We start from the raw sequence: 19,533 nt of genomic DNA, 5'->3' as shown, positions 1-19,533 counted from the left end.
AGTGAATATTAACATGCTATCTGGTTTCATGAAAATTACAGAGTTTAACTCAAAACATGTATAAAACTGGAAAACAATCTTTTTTTTTTTTCCAAAGACAGCTGTTATTTCCTATCCCAAATGGTTCTTTTAATGGGAAATTTGCACTTGAATCACAGTATGTCTCTTTGACATACTGTGGACCGTAATTTTATTTTGAATAAATATTGCCAGGTTACTTTGCCAAGTTCAGGTAGATGCTGCATGTTCTAAGCAACATATGGTTGTGAATAGGGGAAAGAAACTTGTAACAGGAAGGTGATAAGATTTTGAGTCTGAAAAGCATTACAGTATTTAGATTTAAAAATTTTGCAAATTACTGTATTGTCAGTAATAGGGAATAAAATCAGAGGGAGATGATTTCTGTTTCTTGGGTAAACCATAATTATCTCCAAATTATTTCTTTGATAATCTTTTTACCAATGAAGAGGAAAATTGTGTTTGCTGGTTGATCAGTGTTTAGCTACTATACTTGATATCAGGAGCAGAACATTGAACACCGAGGTCAGAGTTCAGCTTGGCAGAGAACCATTCAGCTTTGCTTTGGAATTCTTTACATACTGTCTGCAAGAACAATAACTAAATTACAAGTGACATCTGGGAAACTCTCATTCAAATATGCATTACCAATTTTGTGTTGAATTGTTAGTAATTAATTATACAAGTTTATTTTTTGTTTGTAGGAACCAGAATTGGAAGACTCTGCTGTTAATACAACATTGTTGGTGCACTTCTTTGGAAGAGCAGGAAAGGAGAAGCTTTGCTATTCTGAGTTTTACAGGTAGTGTACAAATACTAGTTGTCATTCATTGCTAGTAGTCATTCTTATAAGTTCCAAGTTCGGGTAATGATGAGTTTGTTCCTGTTTGGTAAAACTCATATCAGCCAATGCACATCAATCTGAAGAAAAATGAGGGCTTTTCTATGCAGCGCAGCAAAGCATGATTTGTAAAGCACACTAAGTAGCTGCACTCTAATTGCCCTGTGTAAACCTTGTAGGCACGCTCTAAAAGGTACCTAGTTCGCATTCTGTTTCAAGGGCTATATTAACACAAACTAGGTACTTTTTAGAGCACACCAGCAGGATCTACATAGACAATTAGAGCAGAACATGATCCACTACTTTCCAAATCACCCCCCTCCAGTGCACTTTGCTAGCGCTTTGTAGACAAGCCCTGAGAAATTTTGCCTTCCACTGTCACAGTAGCTCTCCCTACTCTCCAGAATAATTTTAAATAGTACATTTAAATAGTATGTTTTGTCCCAAAGAATTAGAAGGAGCTTTACAAACTTTACAGATACAGGAATCATGTCACCAATTGAAATGTTCTTGCAGTGAAACCATGCAGCTGCCTAACAGTGACTCACCACAGTATACAATTTTAGGACAGGAAGCAAAGAACACCATATCCATTTGAAACGGCAATGGAATATTGTGAAGCATTACTCTCTGAAATGTGTGGCTTCATTTCTTTCAATGTGCAAAATATTTTATTCTCTTATGTCCCAAAGAATCTCTTTACCATTCTTATACTGAAAGCCAGAAATTAATGAAAAAAGCTGTAAGAATAATATAGGTCAATCATTCTGTTTATAAAGCACTAGCACAAAATAAGGATTGTAATTATTTAACTAGAGACTCCATTACTTATTGCTATGATGTGCCATTGTTACTAATTGTGTATGTATGTATGTGTGTGCACCCCCCTAATCTGTGATGACTGACATACTGGTCATAGCAAGTGTTACAAGGCCAAAACAGTCCTTTCTTTGTATGGGGAATGGGGAGACTCCTCACCTGGGCTGTCAAGTGAAGAGCCTCCATAATTTGATATGTTAATGCCAACAATGTAATGGACTCATCTTTCAATTTTGTAACTTCACCTGTGACCACTACAGATACCCAATATGGGCTGAAACATCATAGTCATGTTGTGATGTCAGAAAGATGCTCAAGTAGATCTTAATGCAGAATCTCTTGCCTTGTCCTGTCTCAACTGGACAACACAGCAGCATGTGTGACTGGAAGAAATAATCAGAGTTTAAAACATCAATATAGCTTCTCGTGTCTAACAGCAACCCCCAGCACGTCTCAGTTTTAAAGAAACAACCAGTTAAAACCCTCTATTACTGTGCAACATAAATGTCCTGACTTGATACTAATTGCTGAAACCACATTTGCATGTATACTGTTGAGCACCAAGTTTTTACACCACAACAACTTATGTGCTTTCACACCTAAAGGGAACAAGATTCTTTTCACTAATGTTCCATTTCCTTCATAGGTAACTGGTAGTTCATAATCTTATAAAAAAGTAGCAGCATAAAATGGATAGTCTGATTTATGTCGAGCTGCAATGGAGTCAGTCAGCCCTGAACTTAGTAACAGATGTTGCAGTCAGTTGAGGTTTAGGAAAAGCCAGAACAAAAAAGGGGAGAAAGGCATTTCTCCTAACACTATAAAGTGTTTCTACTTCACTGACTCAGACACATACCAGTCTTCAAATAAATAAACAAACTTCTCTCTTTTGAAGCTCTTGACTCAATAGAACGCTAAATGAGTAAAATAAGTGTAACATGTCTGCAGCTCCTTCTTTATAAATACAGTAGGCCCTCTTAACGAAACAAAGGACAGAGAGCACGAGTAAAAGGTTGTGTTTGCATATATAGTGTAAACTGGAATGCCTCATGTTTTAGATAAAATCCTGCATTGACCCAATGAGGAATGACATTGATAAAACTATGTACCTAGTACATTCAGAAAATGTAGGTTAAAGACCTTTGCCTACCACACAAATAGAGGCCTGTAATCAAAATCAAACTCCCACATCTTGCTCTTAAGCTTTGTGGGATAAGTGTAAGGTTTAATGCAGGTAATTTTTCAACAGTGGCAGTTATTTTTCATAGAGGTGGAATGTGCCTCTTTATCACTGCATATACACTCCATTTAAGTTGCGACATGACAGTGAAGTTTGTTTAACACATAGAACGGTGAATAAAAGGATCAGTGTCTTTTTAACCTGTGTGGAGATATCACTTTTCACATGATTTTATTTGCAAGTAAATCAAGCACATCATTTCTGGGTTTCTATTGTTCAAGGAAAATGTGATTTCTATCTGATGGCCTCTCACAACATTTTACCTCACACGGGAAGCTATTGTTGGCTGTTTGATCAAAGTGCCATGCTGTTTTTACAAAACATGACTGATGAGCTATACAGACATAGATCATTGTCAAAAGGAAAAAATAATGATGGTAAATGCTTTTATCATTTTCCAAGTTGTTGCTAGAAAGTCTTTTCACCTATCAGTGCAGCACCTAGAAAAAGTAGGAATGATTAGATTTTATTAAGACACATTAAAACCTGTCACACCAGTTATATATAAAATAATCCGTGTGCTTTAGATTTCTCAAAAATAAAAGCGGGAATATGGTGGAACTCTGTGTATCTGATCTAATTGGGACCATGGCCAGATCAGATAATCAAAAAATCAGCTAATCTGGAGAATGGGCGGGGCTCGGACTGTCCACGCCAGGAGTGGCAGGGCTCAGGCTGTCAGCCCGAGCCCTGCTGCCCAGTTCGATTAATACAGAGAGCCGGATAATGGAAGCTCAGTAAACAGGTTTCTACTGTACTTTCTTCATGAAATTTCACCCTGTTTACAGGCAGGGGCCTGGATCCAGTACCATTCAGTATTTTCATTAAATGACTTGGATAAAGGAGTGGAGAGCATGCTTATAAAATGTGTGGATCACATCAATCTGGGAGGGACTATAGCACTTTGGAGGCCAGGATTGGAATTCAGAATGACCTTGACAAATTGTTGATTTCAGACCAATTCTACAAGATAAAATTCAGTAAACATAAGTGTAAAGTACTACTCTTAGAAAAGAAAAATTAATTGCACAACTACAAAATGGGGCATAACTGGCTGGGTAGTACCAGCTGTACTGCAGAAAAGGATCTGGGTGTTATAGTAGATCACAAATTGAATATGACTCTACAATGTGATGCAGTTGCAAAGAAGGCTAATCGTAGTACTTATATCATGAGGGTAGTTTACACTTGTTCAGAATATTCCTCTGAGGATTTCAAAGTCCTTTTTATAGGCAGAGGTATTATCCTTCTTTTACAAGTAAGGAAACCAAAACACAGAAAGGCTACATAATAATTGTCCAGGGTGTGACAGTGACTTAGTGACAGAAATGGGAATAGAACTCAGGTCTGACCCTGTCTAGCTAGGTGCTTATATGGCCTCATCATGGTAGAACCAGAGCACCTCCCAAGTATTTAATAATAGAGAAAACTATAACAATGTATCTTTCTTCCTTTCTTCCTTCCTTCTCAACCAGTATGAAGAATGGCTTGATTTTTTCTAGGGAGTTGTTTGTAAGTGTGAGTGAGTGGCTGTGGTTGTACCGAGAACTTGTTGTGGAAAAGCTTAGTCAAAGAAGTGAGTTTTGCATTTAACTCGGAAACTGGTGAGTTCCATAATCATTCTTACCTGTAGTAGGAGTGAGTTCAATCGTGCAGCTCCAGCTCCTGTGAAAAAGTGAAAATTCTGTGTCCAGCCCTCATGAGACTCCCTTTACTCATTGATAGTTTCATGAGTCTGGTAGAACTCAGCTATTGTGGATGGTCAAGGTTGCAAAGGGAGAGGTGATCTCGCTGGTAGCTCAGGCTAGTCCCATAAAGCAGTGTTTCCCAACCTTGGGATGCCACTTGTTCAGGGAAAGCCCCTGGCGGGCCTGACCGGTTTGTTTACCTGCCGCGTCCGCAGGTTTGGCCGATCGCAGCTCCTACTGGCCGTAGTTCGCTGTGCCCGGCCAATGGGGGCTGCGGGAAGTGGCATGGGCCGAGGGACGTACAAGTTTGGGAAACACTGCCATAAAGCATAGAGGTCTTTGAATGTTAGCAATTCCTGAACTGGACTCAGTGTTCTATGGGGAGTCAGTGCAGAGTGGAACACCAAGGTGATGTGTCCATGGCAACCTTTGTTGCTAGGTTAAGCGGGCAGCAGCCTTTGTATCCGTTGGTCCTTTTTCAGGAGATGAGACTTCAGGAGTCTTGTAACTGCTAGACAGTGCTGCCTTATAATGTCAGGGTGCTGTACAAACATTCTGAAGTACAGAAACAAAATTATAAGAAGGAAAACTTTCCCTAATTTTTCCTTTGTGTTTCATTTTGCTACTTTGTTTACCATAAGGAAAGTACAAAGCTAGCATTGTATTTCAAAATCCCAGGTTGGTGGGTGAATCTCTGAAGCTGTGAGGTTCCCCTAGTTACACTTTACTTTCACTTCCATTTAAAAGTGAGTTACCAATGATTTTTAGGCACTGTATCTTTCTATGTGGGTGACGAGTACCTTGCAAAATCGGCCCCAGTTTTGACTGGGGATTCTGATGCTACTATATCACAAATAATTAATAACAAATTTGGCTGTTGTTCTTAAACATGTGCATTTTGAAGACTATGGATAACAGGCTAGGTGAAATAAAGTACTGTCTTCTCCCTGCCTTCTCCCTGCCTCCTTCCCTCTTGTAAATTATTGATTTCTCTTATACATTTTTTTAAACTCTGGCCTTGATTCTGATTACTTTTGCACCACTGTAACAGAAATTTCCTTGACTGCAGTGGATTAATCTGGATTTACACTGAGTATCTGAGGTCAGAATCTTGCCCTGTATTCCTATGATGAAATCCTGGCCCTACTGAAGTCAATGGCAAAGCTCCCATTGATTTCAGTAGAGCTAGGATTTCTCACTAAACTTCATTTTGTCCCTTCCTAATGTTTTCTCAAAACTAAGCACTGTTTAGGGAATTTGAACTCTCTTTAGTTGTGAATCATTATTTTGAACAAATGCAACCAGATACTAGCAGGTACATAGAAAAACACCCACAATCAAGTGTTTTAGTCATATAAATGTGATCAAGCTACCAAGATTTCCTTCCTAACTAGATACTTCTCAAAAAGTGTTACTAAAAAATAAAAAAAAACTCATTAGGATTTTTAACTCTCACATCTGGTAATAAAAATGCCCTGATGTGATGAGTCATATGCTGGTAACTCAAAATATGGGGAAAGATCACATCTGAATTTTAAATTGCATTGTTCAGCTGCTGCTCTGAGAAATGTTTTGTACTGCATGAAATCTTCCCACTCCAGCATGCCAAGAACAAACCTAAGAGCTTGAAATGCAATACTTACTGAATTCCTTACATCTAAATAGATAATCCACCCCATCTCAGTGGGGGGTGGGGAGGATGGTTGGCCCCGCAGCAGGAAGAATGCTCTGTCCCCAAAGGGAGGTGGAGGGGAGAGAGCCCTTGAGATACAGTTTTATATAACAAATTATTGTAACAATTCATAGACCTTTACTCTCTTTTTACCAATTCAGCTTACAATTAAAGTAAATTTGTATGCCCAGGTCACAGCCACATCTCCAGCTCCGTGCGTCAGGAGGGATGCTGCCACTGCGAGAGGGAAGGGAGCTCATGCCCGAAAATGTCAGGCTCCCCCTTCTCCTCAGATTCACAGTGTCCTGTTGGCTAGCTGAGGGCAGAGTGGGAGCTGATTGGCCCCTGTGCTCCCCCAACAATTTTTTAAACTTTTCCCTGGGCTGCAGGAGACCTTTGTCTGCCCTGCCCTCCCTCTCATTAGTTGTAGATAGCAAGCTGTATTTCCAGGATACTGTGGACCTGACTAGCTGCCTGTGTTTTGGGATAAGAAAATAATTTTTTCCTGTTGGGCAAAATTGATGGAGGTCTGGTAGATTTTTTGCCCTCCTCACAGCAAATTGTGGAAGCCCAGCTGGGGTAAAGAAGAATAGGCTTTGGAGGTCTAATTTTAAAAGCTATTATAGGAATGTATAGTTTGTCACAACTTGCAGCCTGTGTTTAGTGCAGATAAGAGCTAAAAGGGCCAGCTCCCAGAGATAAATGAGACCCAGGATTTTTGCTGATGAATCTCGTGCCTCTGGGGAGAAGGGGAGACCTGAAGTCTTCGAAGACTGAGGTCCCCACTTGGATACTCTCTGTTCCCCCTCACGGGTGGGAGAGCTAGAGGACTCAGAATGAGCTGAGTCCTGGGGTCTACCCCAGGTCATTGCTTATATGGTGGGAGACCTCTAACTCCACACTGGATCCAGTTAAATGACTGATGTGTGAGATGGGGTGGGCATATACCACCCCTACCCAGTGTTAAGTTAATGAAGTTGTAGCCTACTGCTTAAAATCCATTCCATTGTCTGTCTTTCTTTCACCTTCGTGTCCTGAGCAATGAAGCATTATTCATGCACCCTCTTGCTTATGCAGCACTAATTATGTGGAGGAAAATACAAGAGAGAGCTTATGTTGCAAAGGCAATCTTGACATATCCCCCTACAGACAACACAGAGCTCCAAGCTGCTAATTGTCCAAGTGATCTCATTAAAGAACTAAAGATAGCTGCACTGACTAAAATGCCTTAGATTCAGGGGAAAGAATTCAAATACAATGAGGCCATGCAAACACTGATAAGCAAAGGAGTCTCTACCAGTATTTGCTGTACAGACACTTTCTTTGCTACTCTATTCTCCAAGTAATTACTTTGTCCTAGTATAAATGTACTTTATTTCAGCCTCTCTGTAGTTATTGCAACTCAATAAAACCAAGTTCTTGTTAGAACCTGTGGACATTAAGAAGAAAGCACAGGGAGAGACAAATCATAAATGGCACTGTTGGGAATAAGTGCCCTTTTATCTTAGATTTCCAATAAAAATGTAACCACTTAGGGACGTGGGCAACAGAAATAAAATAACAATTAACAAAATAGGAAAGAAAAGATATTTGGAAATACTATTAAGTGTCAGGTTTCAGAGTAGCAGCTGTGTTAGTCTGTATTTTCAAAAAGAAAAGGAGGACTTGTGGCACCTTAGAGACTAACAAATTTATTTGAGCATAAGGTTTCATGAGCTACAGCTCACTTCATCGGATGCATTCAGTGGAAAATACAGTGGGGAGATTTATATACATAGAGAACATGAAACTATAGGTGTTACCATACACACTGTAACCAGAGTGATCACTTAAGGTGAGCTATTACCAGCAGGAGGGGTGGGGGGAACCTTTTGCAGTGATAATCAAGGTGGGCCATTTCCAGCAGTTGACAAGAACGTCTGAGGAACGGTGGGGGGTGGGGATAAACATGGGGAAATAGTTTTACTTGGTGTAATGACCCATCCACTCCCAGTCTCTATTCAAGCCTAAGTTAATTGTATCCAGTTTGCAAATTAATTCCAATTCAGCAGTCTCTCGTTGGAGTCTGTTTTTGAAGTTTTTGAAGTTTTTTTGTTGAAGTATTGCCACTTTTAGGTCTGTAATCGAGTGACCAGAGAGATTGAAGTGTTCTCCAACTGGTTTTTGAATGTTATAATTCTTGATTTGTGTCCATTTATTCTTTTATGTAGAGACAGTCCAGTTTGACCAATGTACATGGCAGAGGGGCATTGGTGGCACATGATGGCATATATCACATTGGTAGATGTACAGGTGAACTTTGTGACTTTGTCCTCACCCATAACTATTTCACATTTGGGGACAATGTATACCTTCAAATCAGCGGCACTGCTACGGCTACCCGCATGGCCCCACAGTATGCCAACATTTTTATGGCTGACTTAGAACAACGCTTCCTCAGCTCTCGTCCCCTAATGTCCCTACTCTACTTGCGCTACATTGATGACATCATCTTCATTATCTGGACCCATGGAAAAGAAGACCTTGAGGAATTCCACCATGATTTCAACAATTTCCATCCCACCATCAACCTCAGCCTGGACCAGTCCACACAAGAGATCCACTTCCTGGACACTACGGTGCTAATAAGCGATGGTCACATAAACACCACCCTATACCGGAAACCTACTGACCGCTATTCCTACCTACACACCTCCAGCTTTCATCCACACCACACCACACGATCCATTGTCTACAGCCAAGCTCTACGATACAACCGCATTTGCTCCAACCCCTCAGACAGAGGCAAACACCTACAAGACCTCTATCAAGCATTCTTACAACTACAATACCCACCTGCTGAAGTGAAGAAACAGATTGACAGAGCCAGAAGAGTCCCCAGAAGTCACCTACTACAGAACAGGCCCAACAAAGAAAATAACAGAACGCCACTAGCCATCACCTTCAGCCCCCAACTAAAACCTCTCCAACGCATCATCAAGGATCTACAACCTATCCTGAAGGACGACCCATCACTCTCACAGATCTTGGGAAACAGGCCAGTCCTTGCTTACAGAGAGCCCCCCAACCTGAAGCAAATACTCACCAGCAACCACACAACAGAACCACTAACCTAGGAACTTATCCTTGCAACAAAGCCCGTTGCCAACTGTGTCCACATACCTATTCAGGGGACACCATCATAGGACCTAATCACATCAGCCACAATATCAGAGGCTCGTTCACCTGCACATCTACCAAAGTGATATATGCCATCATGTGCCACCAATGCCCCTCTGCCATGTACATTGGCCAAACTGGACAGTCTCTATGTAAAAGAATAAATGGACACAAATCAGATGTCAAGAATTATAACATTCAAAAACCAGTTGGAGAACACTTCAATCTCTCTGGTCACTCGATTACAGACCTAAAAGTGGCAATACTTCAACAAAAAAACTTCAGAAACAGACTCCAACGAGAGACTGCTGAATTGGAATTAATTTGCAAACTGGATACAATTAATTTAGGCTTGAATGGAGACTGGGAGTGGATGGGTCATTACACCAAGTAAAACTATTTCCCCATGTTTATCCCCACCCCCCACCATTCCTCAGACGTTCTTGTCAACTGCTGGAAATGGCCCACCTTGATTATCACTACAAAAGGTTCCCCCCACCCCTCCTGCTGGTAATAGCTCACCTTAAGTGATCACTCTGGTTACAGTGTGTATGGTAACACCCATAGTTTCATGTTCTCTATGTATATAAATCTCCCCACTGTATTTTCCACTGAATGCATCCGATGAAGTGAGCTGTAGCTCACGAAACCTTATGCTCAAATAAATTTGTTAGTCTCTAAGGTGCCACAAGTACTCCTTTTCTTTTTACTATTAAGTGTGTGACAGCTCCCCAGATTCCTAGATTTTAAGGCCAGAAATGAATACCCCCATCCCACCGTGATTATCTCGTCCAAAATAAGGAACCTCAAAGCCACACTTATATTTACAGTTGTAGTTTCTATTGCTGCCAATTGTAGCCTGTTTCATGGATCTTTTATGGGGGAAATAATCTCCTAAATCCCTTAATGTTCACGCCTTCCTACATCAGATTGTGCTCTTGTTTTTTGTCTTGTTACCTTCCCAAATAGCTGTGATATCATATTTTCAGCACTGTTTTCATGCCAATTATAATTCATCTTAATCCATTTTCTAATGAATATTTACCTGATTTACCAAGCCTCTCATAACCTCTGAGACCTTTAATTACCATTCCTCTGTGCTGCCCTGTATTGATGGTTTTAAGTTTCTTTCTTCTATCACCTTTTCATGATCAGGAATCTTGTGACTTGACTGTTAGGGATGTTAGGAATGCATCCGATGAAGTGAGCTGTAGCTCACGAAAGCTTATGCTCAAATAAATTGGTTAGTCTCTAAGGTGCCGCAAGTACTCCTTTTCTTTTTGCGAATACAGACGAACACGGCTGCTACTCTGAAACCTGTTAGGGTATAGTATCTTTAGCCATTTTCCAATTCTCTCATTCCTCAATTTTTAACATTAAATTGCATAAACCACATATTAGTCCATAACCTATATTTACCAGGTCAGTCCCTTTGCATTCAATTGTCTTGTTACTGGCTGGCCATCAAAGGTTCACATAATCTTTATATATGCATACACACTTTGCTGCATATTCTCTTCTCCGGGTAATTGTGTTCACTAGTGTAACACTGACTGCAACATCCATGAATGTACATAGACTTAGAGAGCACCCTAGTGGTATAATTAATGAAACACAGCATTGAAACATTTACATGCACAGGTAAAACTGTATTTTTAACATATTAAACAGTTAGCGTGATTGTAATATTTGTAGGTGGGTAGTTACATAGACTTTAAAATGTTACTATTTCTTCTACTGAGTTGAGTACGGTTTCAGAGTAGCAGCCGTGTTAGTCTGTATCCGCAAAAAGAAAAGGAGGGCTTGTGGCACCTTAGAGACTAACAAATTTATTTTGTTAGTCTCTAAGATGCCACAAGTCCTCCTTTTCTTTTTGAGTTGAGTAACTAGTTTAGTATTAATAGTACTAACTTATGGTTATTTTATGTACTTCACTATATTTCTTTACATTTAGATTTATGGAAAATTTACAAGCAGAGGTGCAAGAAATGGAATTCATACAGTTTTCAAAGGGTCTGAACTTCATGAGAAAAGAGGACTTTGCAGAATGGTTATTGTATTTCACTGATGAGGAAAACAATGAAATTTACTGGCAAAATGTGAGAGAGAGAATCCAAGCAGGAGAGGTTGGTACATAGAATATATTATTTTTGTTTTGCTTTCTTATTTTAAGTTCAAGTGCAAGTTTTTTTTAATTAGATAAGTATATACCAAAAATGTGGCTATTTTCAAATAGAGGAGTTCTTGCAACCTTTCAGATTTAATTTTGCTGTCCATAAACATGATGATCATTTGACAACTAGAAAATAGAAATATTAAAGGTGATAACCACAGTAATATCTAAATACTAGAACACTAAGGAAATAGACCTACTTGTTTCTGAATTTATTATATAACCTAATTTGAATTATTTGGTACTCTAGAATATCAGCTTGGACGAATTCAAGACATTTTGCCAGTTTACAAATCACTTAGAAGACTTTTCTATTGCCATGCAAATGTTTACTGTAGCTAATCGTCCTGTTAAATTGGGTAAGTAGTAGAAAACTTAGTATATTTACCTTTAAATAACAGGAAGAAAGTATACTGTGTAGGGATTGTCTGAATAAGTTATCTCAAACCATCAGCATTGTGGACTCCAAAAACTGTAGTATTAAAATTCTATAACAAATTAATTTAACTTGCACGAAGAACAGTAGCATTTATAACCACAAGTTGTTAGGATTTCTAAATTCTGATGTGTGCTGTAATATACCATTCACAGAATCACCCACAAGAGTTTGACTTTATTTAGTGATACCTAAGTGTTTCTGTGACTGGGGTCGGGGCAGGGGGAGCGGAGGCACACTGGGGATACTCAATTCGGGCAAAGTGCAAAGAATGGGGCAGACAATCCCCAAAGCTGGTGAATATTCCAGTATTTAGGTTTGCCAAGATAGCACAAAACAGCTTCTATATCTTAAAGGTTACCCAGAAGCCAAAACAAAGTTCCCTTAAAAGTAACCCAGCCTTTGGGCTCCCTCCCAGACAGCCAAGTTAAATATGAAAGTTCTGCCAATCCCAAAGGATCGGACACATTACCTCCCAAGTTAATGAATATTCCAGATCTTACCCAAATACACGCTACAGCCAATTCTTATTAATTAATCTAAAATGTATTAAAAAGAAAAGCGAGTGAGTATTGGTTAAAAGATCAGTATACACACAGACATGAGTACAGTTCTGAGATCAGTTTCATTGTAGAGATGGTGAGCTTTGGAGTTACAAAGAGTTCTTAGAATTAGTCCATAGATTCAGTCCAATGTTCATATCAAGGGTGATCCAGGTGGGACAGGAGAGCTCAGTCTTAGGACTTAAACTTCCCCTGCCTAAAGCACCAAGCAGATCTGAGATAAAAAGGATCAGGACCCAACGGTTTTTTTATACAGTTCCAGGCCTTCTCTTGACAGCTCCGAGTCCTTAGGTAAATAATAGTCATCCAGACTCTGAAGTAGACCTATTTCCTAAGCATCACCAGTAATTAGCTACACGGATTAACATAAGGAAGTTGCCTGTTTTCCACCATTTGCAGGTGATTTGCTGTATTCTTCAAAGAGAAATCAAGACAGTGATATCACCATATTTACAGGTTTCAGAGTAACAGCCGTGTTAGTCTGTATTCGCAAAAAGAAAAGGAGTACTTGTGGCACCTTAGAGACTAACCAATTTATTTGAGCATAAGCTTTCGTGAGCTACAGCTCACTTCATCGGATGCATGCTGTGGAAAATACAGAAGATGTTTGTTTTTATACACACAAATCATGAAAAAATGGGTGTTTATCACTACAAAAGGTTTTCTCTCCCCCCACCCCACTCTCCTGCTGGTAATAGCTTATGTAAAGTGATCACTCTCCTTACAATGTGTATGATAGTCAAGGTGGGCCATTTCCAGCACAAATCCAGGTTTTCTCCTCCCCCCACTCCCCAAACAAACCCACTCTCCTGTTGGTAATAGCTTAAGATTTTTGAGGAAGGGAGATACTGTTGTAATCATTACAAAGAATGACAAACATCTCTTTATTGCAACTTATGGCTTGTCTACATTTACAGTGCTTAATGAATGCACTCTTTTTTAGTTTTTGGCACAGTCCTTTTTGCATGGATGTTAATCTGTCTTTTTGTTCTTTATTAATGAACTGTTAAAGCACATCAGCAGGGTGCACAGGGACAATTACTCAGTGGCATGCTAGTACAGGGTAGATTAACACCCCAACTTGCCATAAACTTACTGTTTGTGTTGACAAACCGTTAGTGGCTGAACTACTGTTACTGCTTAAACCAACTCGTTTGTGTCACAGAACTAAGTCATGAGTAGCCCTTCCTCTAATGTGCTTTCAAACTAGCTGGGTTTATCTCAGGGTTACCAACAGCATTCATTTGTGAAGATGGGGCCTCAATTTTAGTATGTGGACCTCCTAGTAGGAGCAGTGTGCTATAAATGGAAGGAGCTCCCCATAAAAATACATAAAACTACTATTTCTTCATTATTATTCTCCAAATCCCTCCTTAAAACACGATGATGCCTATAAAACATTTGATCTAGGCTAGGCAGTTTGTGTGCTGTGATTGCTGGTTATTGTATTAAGCATAATTATTTCTGTGTTATCTTGTCCTTGTTAGAGAGCTTATTCCTTCTCTCCCCCACTTCCCTGGTCCTTCTCACATGAACAGAGAGCAACAATACCCGAAGTCCGAAGGTGCAAACAATTCAATGTTTATTGGGGTGAACTTCCAGCAAGCTTAAATCCAAGTTCCTTTTTCCTTATTTTCGAATCCCAACTTACTTTCTGACAGGTTTCAGAGTGACAGCCGTGTTAGTCTGTATTCGCAAAAAGAAAAGGAGTACTTGTGGCACCTTAGAGACTAACCAATTTATTTGAGCATGAGCTTTCGTGAGCTACGGCTCACTTCATCGGATGCATACTGTGGAAACTGCAGAAGACGTTATATACACAGAGACCATGAAACAATACCTCCTCCCATGGTATTGTTTCATGGTCTCTGTGTATATAACGTCTTCTGCAGTTTCCACAGTATGCATCCGATGAAGTGAGCCGTAGCTCACGAAAGCTCATGCTCAAATAAATTGGTTAGTCTCTAAGGTGCCTCAACTTACTTTCTGTTTGCCCCTAATTTATATAGTAATATTCTTAGCTATACCTTAACCAATCATTCTACTGAAATTTACCTAACCAATCCTAACATATTGTAACATGATTAGCTAACCAATTATATCCCACCACCTTAATTAGTTTACACCCAGCAAAATTAATTATACAGCAGACAGAAACAATCACAGAACCAGACAGAGACCATGCAAATAAACAATAGCAAAGTGGGAACTATAATGACAAAACAATACAGAAGTGAGGATTCCACAACTACATCTATAAAGACATAAGGGTTTCCCAGCTGTGTCTATTGATAAGTGAGTTCTTACCAGACAGAAAACTATCAAACTAAATTTCCTTTTACATCTTCTAGGCTCTTCCCTTTCTCTGGAGGTGATAGATCGGATCACCTTCCTAACAGCCCCAGATTGACTAGGTTGGAATGTGAGGATGTGACCAGTCGCTTCCCAGCTTATGGCTGCCTCTGCTGCTTAGCCAAAGGCATTGGCCTAAGAACAGGGCCTCAAACTGTCACAGTGAGAGAAGGCCCTTACACAGATTCTTTCTTGTATACCTCTATTACTAGCTAGATGATAAACATATACCTAAATTCTTAAAGTATAGGCCTTTACAGGCAGGCCTGAATATCTATATCCTAACAGTCCTCCACATTCTTCCTCCCCCACCCCCAGATATTTTTTGTAGTTTTGTGTTGTTTCTTATGTACTAAGACTATAAGTTATTTGGGGCAGGATTTGCTTTTTTTATGACGTGTATACAGCCTGTAGCACAGTAGGGCCCTGGGCCCTGGCCAGGATCTCTAGACAGTTCCACAATACACATAAATAATAATAATAAATGTGAAAAGAGGATGGCAAAAGATAGAGGGGAAAATGGAGGCCCAGAATGGTATGGTGGCTGCTTCTTCCACGAATTCCATTAAACGTTCCTCTCTTCCACTCATTCAAGAAAGGGCAGACCAGTTCCTAAAGCCTTCTTCAAAAACCGACCAAAAAGCATATAAACCTGTGTGCTGTAAACACACTTTCTAGGGGCTGATAGTTACTGGCTGTTAAAAAAAAAAAAAAAAAAAAAAATAGCTGAGAGGGTTGTCAATTGAAGTGAATTGTGTCTTTGAAAAAAATGCCGTACAGACAAAGATTTTAATATGGAATTATTTAGCATTAGACTGATTCCAAATAAAATGTTAGTATTTTTATAAGACCTTTGTGGGGTAAGTGCTTGCAATCTACATACATAGGTGTAAGCCGAAAGTAGTTAATTCTTTTAACGTGCAGCTATTTTCAGCAAATATTAATGATTACCATTTGTTCTTGTTGCTTCAGAAGAAATAATATATTTTAAAAGCTCATACTACAAGCTGCGAAGATTGCACTGAAATACAAAGCAAGCTCAAGAGCATGTGGATTGAGGTCTTCTAATATAATTTACTAGTTCACACATCCCAAGTACCATAGGTTAGGATACCCAGAAGACATCATAAATTAGTACAGAATCCCACTATTTATATGTGTTTAGTTTTTCTTCATGTCTCTGTAATGTGTTATTACACTTTGTAATTAACATTAACATTATGTTTTTACTAGCTGAGTTCAAGAGAGCTGTAAAAGTGGCAACAGGACAGGAGCTCTCAGACAATGTTTTGGACACCGTCTTCAAGATCTTTGATTTAGATGGAGATAATTGCCTCAGCCATGGAGAGTTTCTGGGAGTATTAAAGAACAGGATGTATCGAGGCTTACGGGTAACAAAACTAGAGTTGTCTAAAATCTGCAATAAAAGTATTTAACTGTCTTTAAATTACACAAAAAATATTAACATTGGGAATTTTTAATTCTACTGTGTTAACATTTGTAGAAGTGAAGGCAAAACTAGTGGATAGGGAAAAAACATTAAAAACTGATGATTCCTACTACTACTAAGTACTGAAGAAAAACTACCCTGTTTCCTAGCATTCACATTGCTCCTAAACATTCAGATGCTTCTGAAGGATCTGGAATTCAGTGTCTGAGAATGTCTTTCGGACATGAACTGAGGAACTCTCTGAAGCAGGCATCTCCAAGAAGAAGCTCCCACTGAGTTTGTAATAAGTGTATCTGCACACCAGTCACGCTGAGCATGCTTCCCCCAGGTTAACATCCTGGGATATGTCAGCATTTTATGCAGCAAATTGATTTCTCTTATTAGGGTCTATAATCTGAATTTATAATTCTAAATGGAGTATCTCTTATAGGATAAGTATTAGCTCATTGGTGGTATAGAAGAGAAACTGGGAATTTCTAACAGCCATAATGTGAGGAAGAGTAGATATTTGGTAAACTGGCCTCTCAATGGTATTCTTGTTTTATTTGGGAGAGTGTAAACTTGTTCAGCATTTATTTTAGTTCTTTATATATATATTATAGAAATGTTTGTAGTTAAAGATGAACATGAACCAGAACACCAGATCTGAACTCCCTGATCAACAGAAAAGTTTGAATCCAGACTGGAACTGCAGTTTGGGCCTAATACTAATTATAATGAAATTTTCCACCAGGAGAAAAAAGACCTTCACCAGCCAATCAAGATTAGCTGTCCACCTATCTGAGAAACACAGGGTGTACAGCAAAATAATAGGATTTCAGCATATTGAGGAATCCTGAATGCTGATTGGCTGGTGTGGATGTAATGATGTGCTAATTATGATACTCAGTATTATCCATATGAACTGTGGTAGCAGTAGCATTATGGTGCTGCTGTGCATTTGTGTGTTGAACAGCCATTATATAGGAAAGGTATTTTATACGTAAAGATGGAACAAAACTATGTAACTTTGTTGTTATTGTTGATAACAGGTACCACAACAGCAAGGCGTACAAGGATACTGGAAATGTGTGAAAAGAGAAAGTATTAAAGGAGCAAAAGAAGTCTGGAAGCAAACTGGGAAAAGCCCTTTCTAAATAAGTTACTTGTTCTTTTATTACTATAAATGTCAGAGCTTGGGGTTTTCATGTATTTTTGTTTATATGCTGGCTGAATCATGTGTAAATTGTTATACAACCTAAATATTTAATGAATCGAATTTCTGATACAATAATTTTACAGTATTAGTGTAATCAGGTTTGCCTGTGGAACTGTTATGACCTCTAGCTTCCATACAAAAGTATACTCATTCCAGGAAATGCTAAAGTTTACAAAAATAGACATCAGCAGAATTCTTGTGTGGGGACTGGCCCTGCTCTCTAGCGTATGGGGTATCTGAGTTTTAGTACTGGTCACCTGCTGAATGTGCTGCAGAAATAGCATTTACAACCGGAGAACGGAAGACCAGTAATACAACAATATAATCCAACCCAAAATGTACCTACCAAGTTTCCTTTATAGGGATTGGGCGTTACAAAGGCACAGACTACCTGCACAATCCCTAGGAGATGCAAGATTTTGGTATCAAAAAGGAAAACTTGACTGTATTGTTTTGTATGTCATCACTATTATGAACTGTCCGTAATCCATATGAATGTACTTTTGTTTGCTGTCTTGGTAATAGGATTAACATATCTCAATCAAAACTGGAAATTTAAGACTGTTTATAAAGGCTTTGAAAATTGTAAATGCTTTGTGAAAGTAAATAGGCTCCTTAAGACCTCCTCAACAAACAGAATAAAGTAGAAAATTGAAGTAAAGACTTTTGTCATTTTTTAAGATTGTGCTCAGTATTGCTTGCAGTCGTCTTAATCATCTTGCTTTAGTCACAACTTGGTGGTTCAGTGTTTAACAAACCGAACACGACATTTGTCCATCTCTGTCCTACAATTATTTTATCTGGTTTTTTAATCTTAACAAAGGTGTCATAGTGAGCCTACATTATCTCAGGAGCCCAAGGTTACCAAGGCAGCGTCATGTAAGTACAGAGATAAATAAAAATTAAAGTATTTATTACCCCAGAATACAAACAACATATAATGAGATACAAGCCCTTAAATAGTGACAGAAGGAACAGGTTAATGTGTATGTGTACACATACATAGTTGTGTAATATATTTTTGGATGTTTCATTTGGCTGAGACAAGATTAGCCTTCCTGCCCGATCCACTAAAGGCTGGAAAGTAGTCCTGTTTATAAAGGCTCTAGGCTTCTCACCCCATTTCCTAGCTTGTCCTGACCAGAGTAGAAAGTTTAGCCTTCCAAAATGGCTGCCTTTTTTCTACTAACACTTCCCAGCCTGTCTTGTGAGCATCTTTTAGAAAAGGCAGACTGTGAACAAATACCTGCCCTCGTTTTAAACATGACTGTCCACCAGTCTCCAGGTAGTTTTCTCTTCACTGCATTTGAGCTCTTCAGGGTGGCTTGGAAGCTTCTTTCCTTCACAGGGCCTTACAGAGGAGTTAGGTACCAGGACCACCCTGAGATGGAGAACACCAAGGACCCCTAATATGAGATCATCACTACTCACCCTAGAAGAGGTAATAGACCAATACTTAAAGAAATCATTGCTCAATGATGGAGCCCTCCCAGCCTCTCCCACACTGTTATTTCTTAAGCATGCTAACTGAGACGCTAGGGAGAAAACAGCAATGCCATCTGTCAGCTACCAGTATCCTGCATCACTGTGTCATGCTTTTGATTATGGCATGGTTAAAGAGATAACACTTGTACTCCTATTGTCTATGGACATGAAGAGGTCATCCAGCAGAGCAGCATCATACCCATCTTGCATGGCCTTTCTTAAGAATCAGATACCAATGAAGACTCTTGTTCTGCCTCCAGGAAGCTACAGGGCTGAAATGAAACACTCTGAAATGTGTCAGTTCCTTTCTCAGAAACTGAACCCACAGAGTTGTGATGGACAACAAGAAGATTCTGTTTTTAAATATTTGGCAGATGCTCAGATATTGTGATGATGGTGCGCCATAACTACCTGAGTGGAAGATAGCTAACAGGGCAAA

The 19,533-nt window shown here is 39.2% G+C and overlaps 1 protein-coding gene across 2 annotated transcripts in view; it reads left to right on the top strand.

Annotated features, from left to right (window-relative positions):
* MICU2 (mitochondrial calcium uptake 2) overlaps positions 1–18,270 on the top strand; it is a 258,774-nt gene extending 240,504 nt beyond the window's left edge. For both annotated transcript variants that reach the window (XM_074958330.1, XM_074958321.1), the window contains 5 exons: positions 723–820; positions 11,392–11,563; positions 11,861–11,969; positions 16,195–16,352; positions 17,443–18,270. In XM_074958330.1, coding sequence (XP_074814431.1) covers positions 723–820; positions 11,392–11,563; positions 11,861–11,969; positions 16,195–16,352; positions 17,443–17,547 — 642 coding nt within the window. In that variant the 3' untranslated portion in view covers positions 17,548–18,270. The remainder of the gene's footprint in view (positions 1–722; positions 821–11,391; positions 11,564–11,860; positions 11,970–16,194; positions 16,353–17,442) is intronic.
* Positions 18,271–19,533: the final 1,263 nt, after the last annotated feature.

This window comes from Natator depressus, chromosome 1 (assembly GCF_965152275.1).
Source record: "Natator depressus isolate rNatDep1 chromosome 1, rNatDep2.hap1, whole genome shotgun sequence".
NCBI lineage: Eukaryota > Metazoa > Chordata > Testudines > Cheloniidae > Natator > Natator depressus.
Note: the sequence above shows the minus strand (reverse complement) of the source record. Positions and strands in the feature narration are given on the sequence as shown.